Raw genomic sequence first — 25,769 nt, 5'->3', positions numbered from 1 at the left:
TGGGATTTCATGCACATTCCTGGGAGAGGAGGAGCTGTCTTCCTGGTGGGGACCTTGCTCTGCAGGAACCTGACCCTCAGCCTCTTGGAGGGCAGGGTATGCCCTAGCCAAGTGAGGAGACCGAGGGAAGCCATTTGTGTCATGTGGCCATCCCTTACCCTACTGGGGACCCTGGTCCCCCCTCCCCTGTCAACTCCTGTTTCTCCCCTGCTGTTCTCAGAGAGCAGCTTGACCTAGGAACAAGGACTCAGGCTGGAAAAGCAGGACAGTGAGAGGAATCAGAGAGGCCCAAGTCTCCTCCATCTCTAGCAGTATAGCCTTCACTGGGCTGAGACAGCCTGTTTGTGCCTCTCTGGAAGAACAGATGTGTGGCACGAAGGCTGCTGTAATCTGGAGAGGGAGCAGGGACTTATTAATACGGCCAAATCCTAGTTCTCACATTTGCTGGGTAAGAGTGGTGGGCAGGGCCTCACTGGCTGTAGCCCTGCCCCTCACCTGGGTAACACAGTGGAGTTGGCCCTGATGGCAAAGGTAGGGGGGCGGGAGTGGAAGTGGGGGTGGGAGGTGGGAGGGAGATGAGCAAGCCCTGAGGGTTTGAGGGAGGTTGGGCTGGCCTAGCTCCTCATAAACTGCAGCACTTGGGAGATGTGTGCAGGCCTCTTGACTGGGCAGCACAATGGTGATGGCTCAGGAGGCATGGGTGCAGGTGAGCCAGCCCCAAGGGCATGAGAGCAGGAGAGCTGCCCCTGCCTCCTGCTGATGGAGGCATTGGGTGGCCTAGCCAGAGCACTGCTGGAGAGCATACCCTGGTGGTGTGGATAAGGGAGAGCCAGTGGGCTGACCAGCTCTGCTACACCCAGGCCCAGATCCAGGGCTCTGAGTTGGCCCAACCCAAAACCTGTATCATCTGTTAATGGCTGGGAGAGTGAAAGGGCCAGTCCTGCTGATCAAAGCTGCAGACCTCCATGACACAGGGCAACAACAGGATAACTGGGAGGAGTCCCGATGAGGATCATGTATTGATGGTGTCACAGAAGCCAGAGATCTTGAACTTGATCAATGACTCAAAGTAATGACCATTTGCAAGTGAAGATGTGTGGACAGAGGGATGTACTCTGGGACACACTGGGACACACTGCAGATTCCATGATGAGATGTTTTCTATGCTTTGGTATATATATTTTTTGGGAGGGGGGAGGTTGCAAGGGTGATCAGCAGATATGAGGGGAGACGAAGATGAGTGGGGCTGGGGTGCATGATGTGAAACCCACAAAGAACTAATGGCAGGGAGGGGATCCTGGCTTCTGGAGTCACCATCCCGAGCCTGGCAGGAAAGCTGAGTGGAGCCCATAGAAACTAAACCTCACCAGCTTGCAGTTGGGGGTCGCCTGGGAGCAATGCAAACAGCAGGTTCGAGACCCATCCCAGGCCTAGCTAAGATCACTGGAGTCAGGTCCAGGAGCTTTGGGCTTGAGTCAGGGATCTTTGCCTAGGATCCCCACCTCAGCTGTGGTCCTGAGCAGGCACTCCACATGCCCCAGAAAACCCTTGCTGTATACAGGGTAGAAACCCCAGGGGAGCTCCTCTTTTATCTACCCTGATAAGGGCCCACATTCCCCTGGCTTACTTTCCTGAGACTGATGGGGGGGGGCACACAGGACACTAAGAATGTTGAGTGATGACATCACTGAAATTGTCAGCGCTGATTGGCTGTGATGCCGCTCACTTAGAGTGCTTGCTTAGCATGCAACAAGCCCTGGGTTCCTCTCAGCCAGTTCTGTGGGCTTCCTGCCAGTGAGGTAGGTACCTTAATTAGATCTTGAGGTATCCTTGGTGGGGAAGGATTTCAAAAGGTCATTGAGGGTAGGCCCATCACAGTGTATGGTCAGCGGAGGTCAGAGGACAAATTTGGGGGAGTTGATATTTCCTTCCACCATGTGGGATCTGGGGATGGAACACCATGTGAAGATGACATCCTGGGCACCAGGACACTTATTCCATGTCTCAGGTGACCTCACAGGAACCCTGGAAGTGGACATCAGTGTCTTTTCTTTCTTTTTTTTCTTCTTTTTTTCTTTTTCCTTTTCTTCTTTTTTCTTTTTTTCAGAGCTGGGGACCAAACCCAGGGCCTTGCGCTTGCTAGGCAAGCGCTCTACCACTGAGCTAAATCCCCAACCCCTCTTTTCTTTTACTCTCTTGGCTCCAAGTCTCCAGGCAGTCTTTATGACTCTGAGTGAGTCTAGACCTGGCCCCACCTCTGTGCCTATGTGTCTAAGCTGTGCATTGAGATTCTTGGCTGCCACCTCAGACAGGGGCTCTCTAATTGTGAGTCGATGGAAACCTGTGGGCCCTAGTTTTAGCTTGTTTTTATTTTCTATTCTCTCTCTCTCTCTCTCTCTCTCTCTCTCTCTCTCTCTCTCTCTCTCTCTCTCTCTCTTTGTGAAACTCAGGTTGGCCTTGCACTTAGAACAATCCCCCTGTTTCAGCCTGAGTGTTGGGTGACAGGCATAAGCCATTATACTTGGATTACCTCAAATATTTATTGAGTGTTTCGAAGGAAGAAGGAAGGAGGGAGTGTGATAATTTATGGACAGAATGAGTGAATGAACAAATGAACAGAGTTGGATCAAGACCCCGCCTCGTGTGTTTATCCATGAAATCCCCTAGCTCTTTAGAACTCAAGTTCTTTCTTGTGTGCTCAGTGGGTACAGCTCAGGGAGCACTTGGCTTGGACTCAGCAGGCCTGGGTCCCAGCTCTGTCTGCTACTCATCACTGTGTAACTTTGGGGAGGATGTCAGACATCCCCACCCTGGGGACGATCCTCAGTTAATCATGTTGGGCAGATCTGCCTCTTGCTTATCTGTCCAGGGGACAATGAGGATTATGGGACATAAGGTCCTACTTCAGAAATCCAGAGCACCTTGTCATTTGAGTCCCTGCCTGCTGCTGACACGTTCTTGTAGGCTTTGCTCTGCCCTAGCTCTGTGAGCTCTGCCATTTTCCCAGGTCACTTCTGTTTTACGACATCACTGTCTTTTCCAAGAAATCTTTCTTCTCATTCTTGCCTGCTTCTCATAGCTCAAGTTGATATTCAACATGGTTTCTCACAAGCTCAGACTGAACCTGCCTGCCCTGGGGCACTTATCATTTTGTCAGTGAAACATGTATGAGACCCACATTGCCATTCCTAGAGTACAGTACATAATGCCCTATGTCTATCCTTAGTGTATACACACACAGACACACATGCACACACACACACACACACACACACACACACACACACACACACACACACACACACACAGAGTCTCCCTAGGTAGCAGTCTGGCTTTGAACATATTATATAGCCCAGGCTGGCCTTGAACTCATGGCAATCCTCCTGCCTCAGCTGCCTCGGCCCTGAGATTATAGACATAAGTCACTCACTATACCTTTCCTTTATTTTCTGCCTTTCTCCCCACTTACATTGACTTTGTTCTTTGACAATTTCACCCCCATAGAAACTACATTCTGACTATGGTAACTACTCACCTCTCCTCTCTGCAAGCCCCTTTCCACATTTATGTCTCATGTAGCCAAGGCTTTCCTCAAATATATGGTGCAGCTGAGCTGAGGATGGCCTTGAACTTCTGATTTTTCTGCCTCCGCTTCCTGAGCATAGAATTTTGGGTTTAGTTGTGTACCATCATGGCTGATTTATGCTGTGCTGGGGATTGAACCCCCCACTTTGTGGCTAGGCAAGGACTCTGCCAACTGTTTTGTGCATGAGAACCCCTTTAAAAGCCTTTAGTCTTTATGGTGGTAGTGGCTAGTAAAGGGTAGGACTGCCAAGCGGTTAGAGGAGTGCATGGCTTTCGAGGCAGCCTGGCTGGCTTTAGAAGACCAGTGTCTAACCAGCTGGTGTTGTGACTTTGGACGTCTCTGTCTGTCCTTCATTTTCCAGTCTCTCTGGGTGATGGTTGTAACACTAATGCCTCCCAGGGCTAGGGTGCAGGGCTGATCCGGTAAAGTGTTCTGAGCAGGGTCGGGTCCTTGGTGATGCAGTAAGGCAAGCTGTCATTGAAGTATCTGGTCACTTTGTGATTCCAGACAGTATACACATGTAAGGCGTCCTTACTGCGCCTCAGTTTCCTCATCCGGGCTTGGGGGGAAATGATTGCTGAGTTCCCACCTGCTTTAATGCACTCTATCACGAGCAGATACTGTACCTGTATCTCTACCAGATACCGTATCTGTGATGGCCAATCTCTGGGGATATTCAGGAGGCTGGCAAGATGGCTCAATGGTGCACGTAACCCAGTGACCTGAGTCTGCTGTGTGGACCTCACATGGTGGAAGGAGACAGCTGAGTCTTGCACGCTGTCCTCTGACCTTCACATATGTGCTGCCCAACTCACTGATAGAGATGTGATGTAAATAAATGAAGATGTTCAGAAATAATTGTAGCAGAGTGCAGTTGTTTGCGGCTGTAAATTCAACACTCGAGACTCTAAGTTGGGGGGATTCCCTGCTGGGTAAAGGGCAGGGTCATGAAGTCTGGGCTTTGTGGTGAGACTCTGCCTCAAAACAGAAAACAAGGATTGGCTATGGTTTGGCTCTGACGTGCCCTCCGTGGACTTGGGTCAGAGATCTGGTCCCTGGAGCTACTGAGAGACCAGTGTACACTAACCTCACAAAGGATTGATCTTTTGAGAAGTTCACGGCTGGTGGGCTGTCAGGAGCTGTGGCTTGGCTAAGGGAAGTGGGCCACTGGGCTATGCCATGGAAAGGTACACTGTGACCGTCCCGCTTCATGACTGTAAGGAAGCAGCAGCCTTCCTCCACTATGGCATGTGCAATTTAGTCTCTCACAGGGGCCTAGAGACTGAGCAGGTGAAAAATCTGAAAGCGAGGGCCACAGAACCTTCCTCGCATCACGTTTCTCTCAGGGCTTTCGACACAGAGGTGGAAAACTAAGACCGCCTCTGTGCTGAACACATGCGGACTGTTCCTTGTCATTATTCCTGAGACAATGCACCATGACAACTCTTAAACTGTCACCTAACCATAACCAGTGTTGCAAGTAATCTAAAGATGGCTGGAGGCACACAGGAGGATTGTGTGGGTTCTGTGTGAACGCTGCACTGTTTTATATAAGGGACTGGGACATTTGTGGACTATGGAAGCCCTGGATTTAACCCTCTAATGGGATCAAAGGATGGCTGCCTTCTAAAACTAGAGGAGAGATATTTTGCTGGGGATTTTCATGTGTTGGGCTTCGAGGACAAAGGAATAGGGCACATGGCAGAACACTGGCAGCTTAGGCTTTGAGACTAGCCTCTGACCTCCAAGAAGGGCTGGGGAGAGCCTTACTAGTTAGTTGGGCCCTGGTGCCATTGTCCTTCTTCCAGAGCCTCCAAGAACAGCCGCTACCAATCAGTTGAGTGCTCTTAATACCAAAAGGTTTGAGGATGTCTCCCAGAAGAATTTCATGTAAGGGCATCCACTTTTTGTTACTTAAACCTGGCCTCTTCCTCCAGTAAACAGAGAGGAAACCTCTGGGGATAGAGTAAAGTCACAATCTTCATGGGGGTTTGTCTCTGTCTCCACTATGGCATAGGAAGCCGCTCCTGCTGTAGTTTTCCCTGTAGGAAGGGCTTCTCTGTACATCTCGTCATGGAGGGGGCTTGGATAATTTTTGTTACCAGAGAAGATGTTTCACTTCTCTGCAGGGAAGGATGGGGGGGGAGGTCTGTCACTAGTGAGGTGGGTCAAGCCCTATGACTGGGCTGCCCCTTCTCCCACTGCAGCTGCTGACCAGAATCCTCTGCAAGCCTCTGTCACTATCACCCCAGGCATGGTCCCAGCATCCACTGCAGTGGATGCAGAGGGCCTGGAGTGGGGTGTGGTGATTCATCACTGTGAAGCTTTGAGGAGTAGGGAACTTGCTGTCCTGCCCCTGCAATTTTGTTTCCAGAAGCACCTCAGGGGAAGCCACTATGCTCCCATGTCTGCAGCTCTTTGTTCCACATGCGGAGAGGGACCGTGCCCTCCCTGTTCATTTCTGTCATGGAATCAGAGCTCACTTGATAAGACCTGGCAGAGTAAGGTAGGAGAGCCCAGCCCTGGGATTCAGCCCAGCCCTCTCCAGTGCTTTTCTTTCCTGCTCTCTGGGGTCCAGTTCTAACCAGTGCTCTTCCCCTGTAAGTCACGATAGTCATTTGGAGAAGAAACATGAGGTATGTCCTGTCCCCTGCCTGCCTTTTGCTACCACCCCCACCCAGGAACTGAACTATTTAGGAGCCCACCATGGAGGAGAGGGACAAAAGATGGTTTCTGAGTAAATTTCACATTTTGTGGTTAAGGTGGCACCATTGACACCGTAAGCTAGCCAGTGACTCCAGCTCTCAGGTTCTTTAATGTTGGTGCTTCCTTGCCTCTTTAGGACAGCCCCTCCCCCAGGGTACTAGTCATTCCCTCACCCCCCTTTCTTGCTCTCTCCATCCTCCTCTGGCTCCCAGTACTTCCTAGGTCCCTAAGAAGACTCCAGTATACAGGTACCAACCTTTCTTTCTGAGCTCTGGGGAGCATGTGCCAACCGCCTCCAAACTCTTTGTGCATGTGTGCTCATGTATGTGTGCAAGCGTGTGTACACATGTGTTTGGAGGCTGGACGTGGATGCTGGGTACCTTCCTCTTACTCTCGACCTTATGTTGGGAGACAGGGTCTCTCACTGATTTGGCTAGACTGTCTGGGCAACAATCCCCAAGGATGCTGTCTCTTTCCACGGCACTGGGATTACAGGTGGGCGCCAGACTTTTTTTTTTTTTCTTGTTATAGAACCCGTTTGAAAACCCAGATCATTAATAGTCATGAAAAAAACCATTCAAAACGTCACTAGTCATCAGAAAAAATGCAAATTAAAGCCATAATAAGATAGCATTAGGTCCTTGTTGAGATGACTAAAAGTGAAGAGATGACAGCAAATGTGCAGAGTAGTAGAGCCACCGGAACGCACACACATCATGCTGCCAGGACTTCCCCTTAGACAAATCCAGCTGCATCTGTCTCCAGTGCACTCTCAGGTCGGTTCCAGCAGACATCATTGTGACGGGCTCCACAGTAGATACAATGTATATAGCAACTGGGTGTGTGGTCATCTCAGACAGGTGCCCTGTCCACAGAATAAATACACTGTAGCCTGCACACACATACAATGTCATAATACGTAACTAGGAAACAAACATCAGAAGACTCCTGCAAACTGTCCTCTGGCCCCTTCACACATGCCACAATACATGTACATATGTTTGTCTTCATACACACACACAAATAATAAAATAAATCTTTGAAAACATTAAGAAAAGGTAGGCTCATGGCTCCAGAGGAGGGTCTTATCTGGAGGAGTGGTGTATGAGCCTTTGTCTTGATGTACTTGTGTGCCCACATAGAGCTAGACCCGACAGTCTGAGCACTTTACCCTTGGCAAATGCGAAAGTTAAAAAATTACAACTAACTCTTACAAAAGAGTTATGATAAGGAGGTGGAGACCTATCCTCTTGCTTTCCTGGAGTATTCCAAATTCCTATTTCTTTTTTAATTAATTATTTTGCAGTGCTAGGGATCAAACCCAAGACCTTCTGCATGCTAGGCAAGGGATCCATCACGAGCTACAGCCCCAAGCCCCCATTTCTACAGATGGAACTTTGGAGGGCACCCAGAAGTCTTTGCGCGGAAGTAGATATAGTCTTTTGTTTCTGTAACTAGTCCCAGTCCCTTGCTAATGAAGGTGGAACAGTGTGGAGATCCTAGCCAAGGCTACATATGCCAGCTACCACACCAAGCTGGGAGCTGGGATGAAAATACCAAGAGGGTGGTGGTCACCAGAGCTTGTACTGTGCAGAGTGCAGTACAAATCATCACCCATGATTTGATGAGTGTCCTAATAGTTGACGTCCTAATTAGGGAGACAAATAGAGCTAAAAGTTATGGTAAGATATGATATTACCTTGGCTAAGCCTGACTGAACACCCCATCTGTCCAGGGATATATGTTGAATGCCTGAAACGGAGATTGTTTTCATTTGATCTGCACAGCCACTGCCTGTGCTGGGTACCACTCTTATCGTCTCTCCAAACAGTAGCTCTATGAACCATCTTTAGTCCTCGCAGCAGCTTGTTGACACAGATTGAGACAAAGCTCAAGGACAGCTAGCAATGTGTACGGGTCCATACCGCTGACACTTGGTGCACCAAGGGATTGAATTCTGTCTGCTTCTTTTCCCTGCTTTTCACACACGCTCACAGTGAAGCATGTGTTGCCATCAGAACCGATGATCCAATCACCTTCCAAAAAATGGCAGCAGGCTGAAGTGCTGACCCTGATCATTGAGATAAAATGGAGCAGAGCCACATGAAAACCACCACAGGTGATGGGGATAGACGGTCCTAGTATAGGGCAAGGGAGACCATGTTGGAGCAAGCACACATGAAAATTCATCCATCTGTCTGTCCATTTATCCATCCATCCATCCATCATTGTTTTTCTCCTTGTCTACTCATGTAATCCATCCATTTACCCATCCATTGCTCTTCTTTCCTCCCTACCTGTTGGGGGAGGGGTTTGTACACTGTGTATTCAGATGCTGATTATCGTGCCCAGAGATCTTGTTTTGGTCCAACGTTGGCACTGTCAAGCATCTCCTGTCTCGGTGTTGTGTAAAATTAATTTCCCATCACTTCTGATTGGTTAACCAAGAGCTGATCAGCCAATAACTAGGCAGGAGAGGAGGGAGGACTTTCAATCCCACTGAGAGGGTCTCTCGGTAGGTCCCAGGGAAAGAGGCAATTCCCCATGAGGTCCCCAGGGAGAGTCGCTGTGAGAGGACAGATGGAGCAGGGGCAGCCAGGGTAAGACTAAGAGGCAGGTAACGGGGCACGTGACTGGGTGGCAGGCAGCATGGTCAGGTTATGGTAGGTGAGAACCCTGCCCAGCTACAGTGCAAGAGGCTCACTAATAAATATACCAGGTCTCGGTGTCATTATTTCAGCATAGAAAAGCCTAGACTTTTACACCTACCCATACATTTACTCACCCATTCTGTCCATCCCTTTGTCTGTCCCATCTGTCCCATCCACCCTCACCTATCCATCCACATATCCATCCATCTGCCCTCCTAATCTTCCCTTCCTCCCAATCTTCCTCCTTTTCAAACTCAACCACCAGGATCGAGCCTTTCTGTGTCCTATGCCGTTGCTATGAAGTCAGGTGCTTTGGCTGTGCCCGTGGCACAAGAGTGGGTAGGTCAGCATCAGAGAGGGCACACAATTTCCCACCCCTGCACTGTCATCTCATCCTGGTCACACAGTTGCAGGCAAACAATATTTTGTCTGTGCCCATGAGGATGAGAGGGAGATGGTGTTTTGTTCCCCCAGGAACACTGGGATTGTCAAGAATTGACTTCATTTCTTGGAGTAATTTCAGGTTCACAGTGAGACCGAGTGGAAGGCATAGAGATTTCAGAGACTCCTGCCCTTACATACAAACAGCCTCCCACCCTCAGCGGTCCCATGGTGGAGTGGTATATGTGTTACAGCGGATGATCCCACACTGACACCTCATTGTCACTGCAGTCTGGAGGGGACAGGTGCCGGGTGATGCCAGCTTGAGTGCTGGCTCTGTACTGGCCTGGAGACCATGCCTTCCCAGAGTTGCTGACCAATTGCACCAAGACGTAAGCCCAGCCTTGCGTGCCTCCCAAGGGCCGGTGCCTCACTGCTGTGGGGTTCAGTGGCCTGATGATTACTGTTCGGGTCAGGGATAAGCAGTTGGGTAAACAGTTTCGTAATATCCAAAGGGCTATCCTAGGAGACTGGCTGAGTTATTATTCTGTGTGTCCAAATCAGTGGGTGAGACTTGGGGAGGGAATATCTTGCCGTAAGTCGAACAGCCCTGGGTAAGGCAGGGTTACCCAGGATACCATGAGCTATGCTGATTTATCAACAGAGGTGTCCATTGGATGCTTGGGGATATAGCCCTGCCTTGCCTTTGGAGAGGTTGGGCTGTGTGACCCAAAGGTCTCTTTTGGCTGTTGCTTTTACAAATTCATGTGCCTTCAGTTCTACTGAGCACCTACTGTAGGGCCCTTTTTGCTTAGCACTAGAGATGAGGTAGACGACCTCTCCCTCTCCTGTGTCTACAGTCCAGTGAGGAGGGCAACTTGTGTGGGTCCATTATTTGTTGCTCCTCGGTTTGTAGGTTGTGGGATTCTCCTGAGGCTGAGGGACCTAAGGATGTTGTAAAATGAAAAAGAGCTCATGTGCTGGCTAGTTTTATGTCCACTTGACAGAAGCTAGAGTCATTTGGGAAGAAGAAACCTCAATTAAGAAAATGTACCCGTCACATTGGCCTGTGGGCAACGCTGGGGTGCATTTTCTTAATTAGTGATTGACGTGGGAGGGCTGGCCTATTGTGAGTGGTTTACCCATGGGCAGGTGGTCCTGAGATGTTAAGGAAGCAGGCTGAGCAAAACTTGGGGAACAAGTCAGAAAGTAGCACTCCTTCTCGGCTTCTGCTTCAGTTCCTGCCTCCAGGTTCCTGCCTGTGTTCTTCTCCTGACTTCCTTAGCTAAAGGACCGTGGTGTGGACGCATGAATGAATAAACCCTTTCCTCCCCAAGTTGCATTTGGGTATGGCGTTTTACCCCAACAATAGAAAGGAAGTTAACCAAGAGAGGCTAGATCCTTCAGTTGAGAGGAAACAGGTTGTGAGGTCAGGGGACCTGCATGATGTCGGAATCAGCCATCCTCTCAAACGTTTTCATTCATGGTGGAATACAAGCCTTCTCAGGCCCTTAGGGCAGGGAAAAGGGCAGAAAGGGTATAAGCATTGCTACCTTCCCCTTTTCTATCATGAGGGTCCTTTCTTGTGTCCCTAACTGGGCCCTAAGGGAACTGTCAATTTCCTTCTTGAAGCACATTCACTTCCTCCAACCCCACAGTCCCGGAATCTTCATTCACAGGGGACCTATGGAAGCTCCTTCTGGAAAGTTCCCAGAGCCCCCACATCCAGGAGTGGGGTAACATCAGAATACCTGCTTACAGCTATAGCTATTCCCTGGCCCTCTATTTGCCTCCAGGTGATGATCTCTGTGACAGACATCATCTTCCAGGACATTATGTCTTGGAGGATGATGATGAAGGGGGTTAATAATGATGATAATGGCATATTTGGTACCTAAGCCCCTATTTTACCATGTTACCTAACTACCCATCTACTCTGCTGTTCAAGATACTACACATGTTATTAGCCAATGGCCTCTCTCTCTCTCTCTCTCTCTCTCTCTCTCTCTCTCTCTCTCACACACACACACACACACACACACACACACACACACACACACACACACACACACACTAGGGTATTGCTTTCTATCCAAGGCTTGCCCTGACCTCACAATCCAACCTAGCTTCCTGAGTTCTAGGAGTACAGACTTACAGTCAAGTATCATCATGCTTAGTCAGGTTCCTATCTCAGGATCCTCCCCTTCTTCATGACTGACACCTGAGGATGCTCACCACGTCATGTTGGAGGCTTTGGATCTGGCTGTCTTTTAAACTGTCCTAAACTGTTTAGGGATTGCATATTAAAAGTTCCCAAGCGCCAAGGTTCTGCCTCTATCTGCCTGGGGCCAAGTTTGGAGTTTTAAAACCTCAACTGTGAGGGCTAATCTTGATTGTCAACATGATAAGATTTAGAATCATTATGGAACACATCTCTTGGTGTACCTCTGAAAGATTATCTAGATTTGGCTAATTGAGTTGGGAGGATCCATCCTAAATGTAGGCAGCACTATTCCCTAGGCTCAGGCCGCAGACCGAGTGAAAAAAAAAACAAAAAACTGAACATGAACACTTATTCCCTCTGCTTCCTGACTGTGGATACAATGTCATCAGCCCTCGAGCTCCTGACCCTATGACTCCTTCACTGAGAAGAACCTCACAGTCAGACAGGGAATCAGAACAAACTCTTCCTTAAATTGCTTTGGTTAGCTATTCTGTCAAAGCAACAAGGCAAGTAATTAATGCATTGGGTGATTCTGGATTAAGTAATCTGTGTTCACTGGAGCTCATGGTGTACATAAAAGGTGCTATTGTGTTCGTTCTCAAGGCAGACATACCAACTCCTGTCCTGGTCTTAGCCTGGAGTTCAGGGTGAACTGGATATGATGAGGCCAGAGGTGGAGTGGAGTAGGCGATGTGGAGTGTTTGTGCATGTCTCTGTCTCTGTCTCTGTTTCTCTGTCTCTGCCCCCCCCTCTGTGTGTGTGTGTGTGTGTGTGTGTGTGTGTGTGTGTGTGTGTGTGTGTGTACTTGGAAAGGAGTGGTTGTCGGAGAGAGAAAAAGAGGGCCAGTGCCTCTGTCATCTAGGAGTTGGTACAGATGAGGAACGAGACAGCAGCCTTCTAAAGACCTGGGCATGGCTGTCATCAAAGCTCCTCAACCAGGGGGAGAATAGCATAGGGCTTGAGGACCATAAAAATTAGCACCCAGGTCAAACCCAAGAACTATTCCTTAGAAGCTGCTGGACCTGGAGGTAGGTACAGAGTCCAGCTGGTGCTCGTTCCAGCCACCAGAGGCCTTCCACTGTCTTGTCATCCATGTCCTTCTCACTTTGTGTGTGTGTGTGTGTGTGTGTGTGTGTGTGTGTGTGTGTGCTATTTATGGTGTGGCTCTCTCTGTGTGGCCCTGGCTATCCTGGAGCTCGATTTGTAGACCAGGCTGGCCTTGAACTCGGAAATCTGCATGCTCAAGTGCTGGGATTAAAGGTGTGTGCCACCATTGTCTGGCCCCCTTATTATTTTAGATCATCCATTGACATTTTTCCCAGGAAGTCTTCCTCGATGAGTCTGTGACTGGCACCTCTACTCAATGCTCAGTGTAGCTCTCGCATGCCTACTTCATGCTCCACTGGGGGCTTGTATTGCTTCTTGGTCAACAGGAACTTGTTTCCCCACCTCTAGTTTCTTGACACCTCACTTCCCATTCCCCACTCTCAGAGGTGGCCCTCCCCATGAGTGAGCTCATAAACACTTACAGGCTATGTCTGGGTTTATCCCTAGCTTCCTCTCTAGACTTCAGCTCTCCACATACAGAATGAGGAGGCTGGACTAGCATGGTCACATTGGAACAAGTAATGTAAGATGCTAAGGTCTGACGTCTGCCCAGAGTACTTGAGACCCACCAATATCTGCATAACCCCTATGTATTCAAGGTCAAGGTAAAAAGGTCATGCTGCGTCCACTCAAACAAAATGGGTAATTCTCATCCTCTGCAGCCACAGCCTTGCGCTGCCATAGTTCTCGGCCCGAAGGCCAACGACTAATTTGGAACCTAGGTTCCTTGGTGCTCTGAATTCTTGGAATGGGGATAACCAGACTAGCAAAGTGACCTGGCTTCTAGTGACCCAAAATGTGAAAGACTACATGATCAAATATGGGACTCCTAAAGGTCAAGTTTATTTCCTTAGTCATCTACAACAGACTCAGAAGAATTGCTCAGAGAATGGTCTGCCAGCTGGGCATGGGCGATGGTGGCCTGCAGGAAGCACACTTTGCCTTATGCAGGCAGGGGCTGCCTCGGGTTCTAGCCTTGGGGTCCCTGCTCTATCTGTCTGGGGCATTGGTCAAAGATTTAAGTTTAGACAGAAGGAGGCCCCGTGGTCTAACTAACCAGTATGAAGTTTCTCCTAAGCCCGAATACAACTAGGAAGCTGAGTGTAGATGCTGCCCTCCTCAGTTAGGCATCAGGCCTCAGGCCTGGGGAAGGTGTGGCCTGGCTTCTCCAGAGCCAAGCTCCACCCACAGAGGCTGTGTCTGAGACTAATTGGCTTGCCCTCCTTCTTCGAAGCTGGAGAAAGTCTTGGCTAATTTGGCGGAACGCTCTAGTTAAATGCCAATTAGGGTGTTCTGTCCACTGCTCTCTTCCAATATATTAATAATGTAATTAAGCATTTATTGCTCCCACAAATTAAAAATTAACTTAAACAGACAGCCTGAAAAACTGAGGAAATAAACGCTCAGACAACCAATTTGCATCCCATTCGAATATCAACACCCTAAACACAGCTCAGCCCCGGTGAGGGACTCAGCCAGCTGCCAACAGCTGTGGGCTCCGCCTCTTCTACGCTGGATTCTGCCTCTCTGTACTGCTCAAGTCTTAGGTGTGGAGGAGGTGGCCTTGTTCCCACGTGGACCTGAGATCTTTCTCTAAGCAATCCATTTGGCTTCTGTGGTCCTTGTCCCTAACCCCATCCCCTCCCCAGGAGCCCGAGGATCTACGGTGTGGATCATGGTGAAGAGATGTTACCAGGGGTGGGTAGGAAGGAGCAGTCCCTGAAGCCCCTGCCCTCCCACCCTCTGGGTCGATTTGTCCTGCATTCCAGTCCAGGAGATGGGAAGCAGATGGTGCTGGCATGGGGAGGAGGAGGAGGGACTGGAGAATCCAGAGTTGAGCTACCCCAACCAGCCCCCTGGGAGAGAAGGGCCAGGACCAGGGAGAGCTGCTGGGATGATGGGGCTGTGTCCTCAGAATAGAAGAGGCAAGGCTGGAACCCCCCTCTTCTGTCTCCAGGGATCTAACACAGCAGGCACTCCACTGCAGTGTTCCTCAGAGCCACAGGGGACCTGGTGGAGGGGTGGTGACTCTTAGGAAATGGGCAATAGGAGAGGGACCTGGGGAGGGGTGGTGATTGACACAAGAGCTCTGGAGCAGGGGCTGCCTGTGACACTAGCCAGAGCAGGCTTTCCTCAGCTGTGTACTTCTGTCATCTATATCTTACCCTGCACCCCCATGCCTTGGCTCTAGCCAGCAGATGCCAGCCATCCCTTCCCTGTGCCCTGCACAGCTCATATCTTCTCACAGAAGGATGCCTCCATTGCAGCCTGCAAGGACTCAACAATGCCTGCAAGGTGGCCACTGTGGCCCCTCAATGAGTCCCTATTATAGAATCGGGTACTCTGTTGTGGTGCCTCCTTTGTCTTCCCCGCTGTCTGGCTGTGTCCTTCTCTTGCTCCCCCCCCCCCCACTGCAGTGACAAGAGGCAATTGGGCTTGTTTTAAACACTTTATTTATAAAAAAGTACATTTTTTTCTCAGTACATTTTCAACCCATCTTTTTTTTTTTTAATACAAGTAAAAGGGGGGCAGGGCAACCCCTCCCCCCTCCAGGTCAGGACCAGGAGAATCTGCTGGGCTGTCCCCGGGACCAAAGAGGAAAACAGTGACATAGAAACTGAAGCAAAGGAAGCTTAGTCACACTCAGGTGAGGGTGACAGCTCCTCCTGGATTTTGTTTCCATTTATTAAAAAAAAAAAAGAAAAGAAAGAAAAAGCCACCCCCTCACTCCCAGCCCATTCCTCACAGCCAGGGTCAGAAAGCAGCATCAGTGAGGCGGGTTCCTCACCTCTGGTTATCTCTGGCCCAGGTCAGCTTGAGCCACCTGCCCTCACCAGGAGAGGGTTTCAGTTGGCAGTTAGGCTTGGGGAAGTCTCTACCTGGACCCCCCAGAGGCCTGGGAGCACCCCCCTCCTCCCAGGAAAGGGAATGCAGTGTCTACTGGGCTCAGAGGGGTGGCCTCACCCACCTGACATGAGTCCTGATTCTCCCACCTCGAGGACGGCAGGAAGTTTATTGCACCAGTGACTGGGGCACGCTGGGGTGGCTGGCAGAGGGTGTGCCTTCCCAGGGCTCGGGGCCCAAGCATTAGTACGGGTTTCCCGTTCGTTCCTCGTGTGTATTTGTGCACACACACACCTGTGCTTGGCCTGTGGAAGGCGTGTGTCGGTGTGCTGGGCATGTGTTCACTAATCGTGTGTTGCTGTTTTTCAGGTCCGTCTGGTAAAAGAGACTCTGAGGGTTGTTGCACACCAGAACAATACCAAAATCTGTAGGGAAGCAGGGTCCAGGGGCAGTGGAGAGACAGGAGGGGGAGGGCAGCTAGGGACGACAACTGGAGGGGTCTGGGCAGGTAACACACCAAGTTCACTCTCTGCAGTCTGGCAGAAGCTCAGTTGTGTTGGAGGCAGGAAGGTGAAGCAGAATGCCCTCCTCTCTGCTACCCTGTCAGCCAGCTGTGTCCACTGCCCCACAAACACAGGGCAAAGAAAGGCCCCCCTCTTTGGGCCCAGCTACTGACCCTTGCTTCATGCTCTCTCTTAGCCCAGATGGCAGCTGCCTGGAAGCGCTTGGTGCCACAGCTGGGGACCCTAGATCCTGCTGCATGGACCCTATAAATTGTGCTTTGCTTGGGGGAAAGGCGTGCAGGTCTGTAAAGGGAGCTCAGGTGCTTTGTCCGGGCCCAGGGCCTCCTCAGTTCATCACAAGACAAGGGATAGGGGATGACTGTGAAAGGTGAGAGACGTGGAGGGTGAGTCTTTTAGTCTTATGGCCCCAGAGGGACAGAAATGCCCCTATGGGGGCAGTCAAGGTTCTGCCACCTGCCTTGGGAAGAAGGGGACCAAGGAGAGGGACGGAGTAGCATGAGGATCAGGATGAGCTGTGACATGGGAAGGACATTAATACTTCTGGGAGAAGCAGCCCAGCTCCTCCATCTTCCTCCGCCCTGTGGCTAGAAAGGCCCCAGAATCGTCTCCAAACTTCACCCCATCCAGTGTCCCCAATGCCAAGAGGGGAGAGCCGCCCCAGGGCTGACATGGCTTCAGACTTCTGCTACGTGGCTACTGGGCGGCCTGGGCTGGGACTAGGGCAGTGAGGGCCTGGCAGAAGGCCCCAACTGGTGGGCTGTGGGACGTCAGAGATGGCGCTTGGACTGGGAATTTAATAGCAGCACCAGGGAAGAGTGGGGTGAGGGGCTGGGGCTCCCTTAGGAAGCCTATGGCAGGGTGGGTCAGTGCCCGTGGGGCACAGAATGGCCTACCTCCCTCTCCCCAACATTTGCTATCCCTCAGTGAGTGTCACCTTGGGCTGAGTTAGCTGAGATTCTGACAGGCAGGCCCTAGGCATGCCCATTTAGAATGAGGGTAACCTGGGGGGGGCACAGATGGAGAAACTGAGGCACTTTGAGCTTGGGGACAGAGGGCTGGGAGGGACCTTTCTCCATGCACTCAAGGGAAGGCCCCAGCCCCAAATGGCCGATGAAGCCAGAATCCCATTCAGAGAGGGAGTCTGCATGCAAAGGAAGGCCCTTCCACACTCCCCTCTGATCAGCATGGCACCAGGAGAGACCGAGCAGGAATTGGACTATGGATAAGCAGCAAGTTCTTGGGGGCCCCTGCACTTTCTTTGAGGGCCGTGGCATCTAGGCCAGCCTTCCCCTATGAGACACCAGCAGTCCCTTCGGTCTACCCGATTATGTTTGCAGAGCTCCTGCAAAGCCGCCTTCTCCGTATCAGTACTTCTGTGCCTCATGCTCCTTCCCGGGACCCCAGCCCTGACTTTCCAGAAGAGTCAAGTGTTGCTAGCACTTGACAGATAAGGAGACATCTGAGAAACCTGTACACTGTAAGGAAAGGTTGGAGTGACACTGAACTCTTAGAGTGGCAGAAGTGTGTGTGTGTGTGTGTGTGTGTGTGTGTGTGTGTGTGTGTGTGTGTGTGTGGTGTTCATCCTAGCTGTCTCTGGATGCTTCTGTGAGCTGATCCCTTCCTGAGCTGGGAACGGGTAAGAGCTGGGGCAGAGGGGTGAGCCTCGGGCAGTGTTCAGCCTGGGCAGGGCGTGAGAGATTGGCATAGGCCCAGGGATGTGTGCATGGATATGTGTGCACGTGTTGGCAGAGACATGTAGGAACTGTGGGTAGAGTCCACCTGGGGTCACCCACTGTGTAGAGAACAGACTGGGGTTAACGGAGAGGGGTATATGAGACCTAGGCCAACTCCATTTTGGGGGCCAGAAAGAAAAAAAAAACATAAAACCACCCTCACCAGGAAAACACACTGCCCAGGACCCTCCCTTGGCTCCATTATTTCACACACAAGACTCCCCTGGGTACCACTGAGAACTCCTCTAAAACCTCTTAGGTGCACTGGCTGCATCAGCTTAGTGGGGGACATTGGGTTACTTCTCTCTGGGAAGAGGAGCAGCATACGGGATGGGGGTGAGGGTGCGCTTCCTCTTGAAGCTCCCTTTGCCCTCCATTCCCAACGAAGAGAACACAAACAAATTCCAGTGTTGGGGGGTGGGAGAGGACTGGCTCCCCAAACCCTGGAGGGATGCCCAAGCACACAAGACAAGAACAGGGCTCCCTACACATAGGGCAGTGGAAGGGGTCCTTAAAGGAAAGATACAGCAACACCAAAGCCACGGTCGAACACAACACCATGGGGAAAGGGTGGGGGGAGGGAGGAAAAAAAAAAAAAAAAAAAAGGAAGCCAAGTGGGATCTGCCCTGAGCTCCCCTGGCTCCCCAGGAGGTTGGGGCTGGTTTAGGGCAGCTGGTCAAGTCTCTGTGGAGCTCCTGGGGCAGTGGGCTGTGGGGTTGGTCAGGGGGCGTGCGGGTAGGGGCCAGGAAGAAGTGGGCACAGACAGAGGCTCCAGAAGGCGGGGCTACACATACCACTCTTTCTTGGAAATGAAAGACCCGTCGTTCTGAGAAACCATGTTCTCAGCCAAGTCCAGCTGTTCAGGGTCGTATTGGTAGCCCAGAGTCCGGTCCCCATAGCCGTCCTGACGGGCCTCAGCCTCATCCACAGTGAAGTAGGGCCGTTTGGCGTCCTCGTCATATTTGGGGTGGGGGCCGCCCACTTTGCGTTCGCCTCCTCCACCGCCCTCCTCCTCTTCTTCCTCCTCATAGCTGCTCCCGCCCAATGGGCCGGCCTTCTTTTCATCATCCGAGTCATCCGGGTACTGCAGGTTCTGTGCCATGGGCGGGTGATGCTGGGGGATTCCTGCCTTGCTGTAGCCGTTGCCGTATACGTGTTTCTTGGTGCTGTAGTCACCCTTGAAGGTGTGCCGGCGCCGGCGCAGGGCCACTATGATCCCTCCAACCACAATCAGCACCAGCAGGACACTCCCTGCCACGCCCCCAATGATGGCTGTGGGCATCTGCCCCGCGCGCCGCCCATGTTCAGGAGTCGGGGTGTAGGGGAATTCTGGGTAAGGAAAAGAGATGGAGGGGATAGTGTCAGTGTCTGTTCTTCAGAAGTCAGCAGAGATGTAGGGAGGCAGGGGAGGGAAAAGCCCAGGACAGGATTCCACACCCCAAGTTTGAGCAGTTCTGATTCCAAAGACCCCTTAGCACCCCATCTTCCTGAGGTCAGCTGCAGCATTGGAAGCAAGGCAGGCAAGAGGATGAGAGGCAGCTAATGTACCCAGAGCACCCAGCTTCCATCCTGACCTCCCTGGAGGTGGCATCAGTCCTGTTCTATCCCATCATGGTGCAGAGGTACATCTGTATGTACCCAACTGTGAGTCCCTCACTGTCACCATCCTCCATTTCTATTCAGTGCAGGGGAAGACTAGACTAGGGAGGTTAACTTACCCAAGGCCACTCAACCAATTAGAAATCATATTGCCTTTTTTTTTTTTTTCATATAAACACATGTAGAAGTAACTGACTGTCCCAACACCAGGAGCCTAGTAGGTATTCCAGACTAATTTATTTTGCCTTCAAGACAAATGGAAAATGGGTTCCCAAGTTTTGGCTCAGTTGAGGCCCTGTGAGTGCCAATGTGCTGCAAATGAATGCTGTGACTTTTTGGCTGTGATCTGGCTCTGCAGGACAAGGTAGAGACACGTTTGGATTGCCAGCTTGGGCTACAGGGTTGAAACACCCAAAGAGACAGGTCGTAGGCACAGAGCAGGGACGGGCAGAAAGGGGATAACAGGGGACTACATGTGTGTCACAGATCAGGAGCATACGTATGCGAGAGCACGTCTGATGGCCTGCAGGCTTTACTGGGCACAACAAATGTGTGAGGAAGGACATGCTGATAACAGGGACAGTCTGAGCCAGGCATAATGGCTCCTACTTGTAACTTCAGGATTTGAGAGACTAAGGCAGGGGGTGGGGGTGTTGCTATAAATTCAAGAGTGGTTTGGGCTATAGATCAAGACTGTCTCAAAAGAAAAAAAAAGACAAAAAGAAAAAAAGGGGAAAAAAAAGTCAGAAATGGAAAAGGCAGAGTGGAAATTAAAAGGCAATAAAAGCAGAAAAAGACAAAAAGGCCAGAAGATGGAAGGAAGGGGTGGGTGACCTTTTTTAAAACTCTGTTGTCTCTTTCTTTCCTTCCCCTTCTAGGCCTGGGAGGTGGATGAGTGAATGGGAAGCCAGACCAGGCCAGGCCAGAGGCCAAGAGGTCCCAGGGCAGGACACGGGGAGATGGTTCCCAGCACCACCACAGGGTGGCACCGCAGACCATGACTGGCTTCGGTAAAGCGCTGGGGTGTAGACATAGGGGCAAGTCAGGAAGGCTGCTGTCCAGTCCTCTTCCCAGTCTGGCCCAGGAGGGCCAAGACCAAGGTACCCGGTCTGTCTGGGCCCATGTATCTGCTCCTGGAAGCCTGCTGCAGCCAGCTCATTCCCTGATTCATTATCACTCACTCCATCGGAATCACACGTCTCCCATGGGCCCCATGTGAGTGTGTGGGGTGCTATTGGCAAGCAGGCAGGAGCAGGGCGGAGGTTCTGGATGGGGGAAGAGGCTTTCGTGTTGCTCAGGCTGGAAGGGCCTACTGAAAACACAGGGGCCCCAAAAGGGGATGGGGTGGGGGACACTTGCCTGAGGTCACATGGTTGAGCTGTGGCTGCCCAGAAGTTCTTAAAAGCCTGGAGCTGGCAGAAAGAAGCACAAGCCCGAAGGAGGATTTGGGTCCCTCCTTGCCACCACTGTGTCCTCTGTGCAGGTCACAGAGTGCAGGTCCATAAGTGTTTACTGATAACTGTTTTGAATGCCTATTTTGCCACCCTCTCTGAGAGCTCAGCATGGTTTACTGGGTCCCATCTGTTCATTGTCCTTAGAAAGGATGTACCTTGCTTATCTGTATTCTCAGCCTGCCTCTTCAACTCCAGTATCAGATACAGTCCTCTACATCTGCCTCTGTGTCTTTCTTTGCTTGGTTGGTTTCAAACAAGGTCTCATTAGCCCAGCTTAGCTTCAAACTTGCGATCTTCCTGTCTCAGCCTCCCGACCGCTGAGGTTCCGAGCCACCACTCCTGGCCCATCTTCACCTGTCTACTTCCTTATTCAGTTAGCATGTATACCCCAACTATTTTTCTCTCTAGTCATAGCATTGCTACGGAGCCAGATGACATGCCTGGGGTCACTGCAGCAAGCAGACATGGAGGGAGAGGACAGTGAAGTGCTCAGGGGTATAGGAGAATGAGAACACTGAGGCATGCACTTCACAAAGGTTTCTTGGAGGCTAGACTTTGCCCAGCCTTGAAGGATGATGGTGTGGGCTCAGAGAGGCCAAGGTAGTAATGGAGGCGTCTCGTTGGAAGGACCAGCCTGCCTTTCTGAACTGCTCCCCTCGCCTTCTGGGATGAGGAGCCCCAGGTCCTTGGCTTTTCCTTTCAATGCTCTGTAACCACCTGCGCTGTTGCACCAGTTGTCCCTGTGGAGGCTTTATCTTTGGACCTACGGGCCTCCCTGTCTCTGCTAAGGACAAAGCTCATCTCCATTCTGTGACTTCACTGTGACCCTCTAGCTTCTCAAGCCACTTCAAGTACAAAGCTCCCACTCAGCTGCAGAACTGTATCTCTGAAGGTCTCTGGGAAAGTGTTCCAAACTGCACCTCCTGGAACCTTGAGGCATTACTCAGAGCTCAGCGAAAACAGCTGGACAAACACTTTGGGAAACATTGGCTTAGATGACAGACTAGAGCCCTTCGCCTTCCCCCATACCCTAGAATATGACAGACATACACAGGATGGAAAGATTCCCAGTTTCCAGAAGACTGACCCCATCTTCCTACCCACAGGGCCATGCCGGGGAACTAACAGTTGGGTTATAGAGTCAAGAAACCTCTGGGACTGCCAACTCAAATTCCGACCTGTTCCAACATGACTGTCTGTCCCTTCTCATTCTCTCCATTCACCAGGCTTCTCCTGGCCTTCCACTGCCACCACCATTTGTCCATTCTGACTCCTCTAATATCTCATCGTTCTTCTCTTGGTTTTGCTGTGGTACAACATTCTTGGGCCTCTCACCTTTACTGTGTCTCTACCCTCTTGGCTGCCCTACCCAGTCGGCAGATTAATCCCCACTGGAAAGACACGACCACTCTATCTCAAAGACCAGCAGTAAGTCCCCATTGCCTGCTGGGACTTAGAACCTGGCCTGCCACACTCTTACCATGCACCTTCATCGCTGACTGCTGTGATGTGGATAGCTGTCCCCACCAAAGGCCCCAGTGCTGAAGGGTTGGTTGCTAGCCCATGGCACTACTGGGAGGTGTGGAACCTTCAGAGCTGGAGTCTAGCGGGAGGAAGTTCAGTCACTGGGGGTGTAGCCATGAAAGGGCTATGGCGACCCTGTCTCTCGTCTGCTTGCTGGCTTCCACAGGGTGAATGACTCATTCTACAGTCACATTCTTTCTGTGATATACTGTCTCATCCTAGGCCCTAAAGCAACAGGCCAATCAGTCATGGACTGCAACTTTTGGAACTGTGAGCTAGAATGAACTCCCCTCCCCCACCTGCCTCTCCGCACCCCCTGACAAGTATTTCACTATGTATCCCTAGCTGTCCTGGAACTCACTATGTAGTAGACCAGACTGGCCTTGAACCCATAGAGATCTGCCTGCCTCTGGCTCCCGAGTGCTGGGATTAAAGGCATGCAAACCTTTCCTTTTTTTAAATTGATTATCTCAGGTATTTTATGACAGGTACCAGAAGGTTGATTAATACATTATGCTTGCTATCTAATGGGCTCTGGTTTGCGGGTGTGTATGTGGAACTAAGGTTTTAACAAAGAGCCTGGGACAAGCTAGTACTCTTCCACCAGGCTGTACTCTTAACCATTTTTTTACTTCATATTTTGAGATATGGTCTTGGTAAGTTTCTCAGGCTGTCCTTGAACCTGCGATCCAGCTTCCCAAGTAGCTGGGAATAGAGAACCAGCCTCAAGTGAGTCCCTAACTACAAACAAGCCTTTGCTTACACCCCACGCCCTGCTGCAACGCCTCCCTCGTGCTTCGTTTCTGTAGCTCACGTTTAACTTTTCCCTGTAGACTTCACATGGACCGATGGCTTGCATCCTATGCCGTATTTTAAACAAGGTCAGACCCAAGTCTATTAATTACAAGTTCTTTGCTAATAAGCGCCTGTTATGATTAACCACAGTTGGTTCTGGTTCTCCTTCCAGTCAGAATAAGGAAAGAGCTGGGCGAAGTGGCCGCTCGTCCTCTGGCGGGCGCTGACTCACTGCAGCATGGTGGCTGTGCAGAACGTAAGTTCCGCCGTCGTTACCTTCCTGCTTTCCGAGCAAAGAGCCAATGAAAAATGCCGTGGTCTTACATTTAAACTCAGCTAGATTGGATTTTCTGACCCCACTAATCAGAGGATGACAGGGTTTGCTGTATCATCTGTCTGATGAGAATGGTCGGTGTCCCAAACTACTCTGTAAATTATATTTCGAAATAAATCTGGAATCTAGGCGCTTCTCACTAGACCCTCACCCAAGACACCACCATCTCTCACCTGGATTATTTATGGTTATCGACACCTAACCGCGTTCTCCAGTTTGCTTCGATAGGCTGCATTTGATAAAGCAGCCAGCAAAAATCCAATTCAAGTATAAGTCACATCCCATTGCTACCCTGCCCAGAGCCCCTAATTGACTCTGTTTTACTCTGTCTGGAAAGTCAAAGCCACAGAGCCTGGAATGGTCTCCATGACCTGACCCCTTTCCCAAACTCTGACGCCATCTTGTCCTGCTTTTCTGAAGGCTGAGGGCTCGTTGTCATGACTGGAGCCTCACGATCATGCACTGTCATCATGCACCTCAAGGGCTTGGGTTGAAAAGCACTTCCTCAGGGACGCTTTCCTCATCTACCATATTTAAAATTGCAATGTACAAGTCCGGTAGCACAGTGGTCTCCATCCCACTGTTCCCTTTCCCATGTCCCCTTCAGGACCCCATAAGCTTCCTAAGGATGGAGTTCGGTCTGCTTTGCTCACTGATTTATCCCAAATGCCTAGATTACATGGCGAGGATTTCTTAATCCTTGCTGAATAAAAGGACACATTCTCTCATGCCATGGCTCTGCCTTAGCAGAGCCAGCATTCGGGCCACAGATGAAGTAAACCTGGGACACACTGGGGACCTCATTTATAGGAATCGTGGTAGTAGGGGCAGCGGCTTAGGGGCAGATTATGCTTGGTTCTCTACCTCTGACCTTCCCTGCCCATGTCCTCTACTTAACGTTTTTCCTAAGCTCTAATGAGGTTTACTGTTCCTGGGGCGATCTTTTGGGACCAAGGGGGAGCCCAGGATATTTCAACTACTTTAAGGTCAGGTCTGTGTGGAGCAGAGGGAGGGCTAAGCTGTCAAAATAAAAGCGCCAGATGAGGGAGACAGAAGGAAGGGATAGTTGCGGGAACTTAATCCCTCCCCTGCTCTCCTCTGATGGTCATGGTCAGCCAGCAGCTTCTTTTTTTTACCAGAAGCAGAGTCACAAGTGCCACAGCTGGGTGGAGAAGGAAAAGTCACACTGGGGTCATTTGCTCTTGCTGTTGGGGACCCAGTTGGTTCCTCTCACATCCTTTTACAAAGTGGCTCACTTGGCCCTGCTTCAGAAGGGTTGCAGACTTCTCTCTGGGGGCCTGGGATGGACAGGACCACAGGGCAATGGAACATCTCAGTCTGGGTCCCCAGTTCTGAGACAAAGATGGGTGGCCCAGTGTGAGGGGCTTTGGATGGACCTGAGGTGAACTAGAGTTAGGGTTTATAGTCTGGAACTAGGATCTAGGGTCAAAGGAAATGTCCGGGCTTGCTTCCACAACCAATGCCGGATGTTTTCACAGGCAGGAAGTGACCTACATCAGATCAAGCCAGGAGGTTGTGAGAACTACATTTCCCAGCATGCAGTGAGGCCAGCCACTGAGAGTGGGAAGGCTTAAGGTCATACCCTGAGAAGCGCATGCTGTCCTCTTCTAATAGCTGAAGCAGCAGTGTGGTCCTACATTGTCTGACAGGGCTCCTGCAAGCTGGAGGAGGAACTCCCAGAGGTACTGATGTAGCTGCATCCTCAGACTCCCAAACATACCGCCATTTGCAGGCTCGGAGACAGCACATTTGCCCTCAGCATAGCCCCAGGCTTCCATTTGCACACTCAGCAGGCAGACAGTGGCTTGCCTGCTCACACTGGCTCACACATGCTTACAGAAGAACACACCCACAGTCATGTCTGGGCACGCACACGCGAAGAGACACTCCCTATGAAGGCCTACCAACCTCGGTCCAAAGAACTGGCCTGACTGGCATGCCCAAGGGATGAGCCCAGACATCACCAGAAGTAAGAGTTGGGACAGACACAGTGAACTTAAGTGGCTTCCCTCCCGGCTCTTGGGAGTGGCGAGAGGCCAATCTGCTACTTTCCTCCTAACACCCTTAAGGGCAGAAGCTACTCCTATTTGGTCAAGGCTGTATCCTGGAACCCTCCCCACCCTGACTGTTAGCCCTTGTGGAAGAAGGGCTCTCTGACTACTATGTTGTGGTACCACTGACCCAGGACTCTGAAACTGCTTCTCAGCACAAGGGCCTTGCAAATGGGCTTCTCTGAGTGGCCAGATGCTGTTAACTGCATCCACAAGTCCCCTGGGTTGTCCACTC

At 50.9% G+C, this 25,769-nt stretch overlaps 1 protein-coding gene across 1 annotated transcript in view; it reads right to left on the bottom strand.

Moving 5' to 3' along the window:
- Positions 1–15,091: 15,091 nt before the first annotated feature.
- Nectin1 (nectin cell adhesion molecule 1) overlaps positions 15,092–25,769 on the bottom strand; it is a 63,243-nt gene continuing 52,565 nt past the window's right edge. Inside the window, exon 6 of the mRNA XM_032909463.1 lies at positions 15,092–19,085. Coding sequence (XP_032765354.1) covers positions 18,541–19,085 — 545 coding nt within the window. The 3' untranslated portion in view covers positions 15,092–18,540. The remainder of the gene's footprint in view (positions 19,086–25,769) is intronic.

The sequence above is a fragment of the Rattus rattus genome, chromosome 8 (genome assembly GCF_011064425.1).
Source record: "Rattus rattus isolate New Zealand chromosome 8, Rrattus_CSIRO_v1, whole genome shotgun sequence".
Taxonomy (NCBI): Eukaryota; Metazoa; Chordata; class Mammalia; order Rodentia; family Muridae; genus Rattus; species Rattus rattus.
This window is presented reverse-complemented; position numbering and strand designations above follow the sequence as displayed.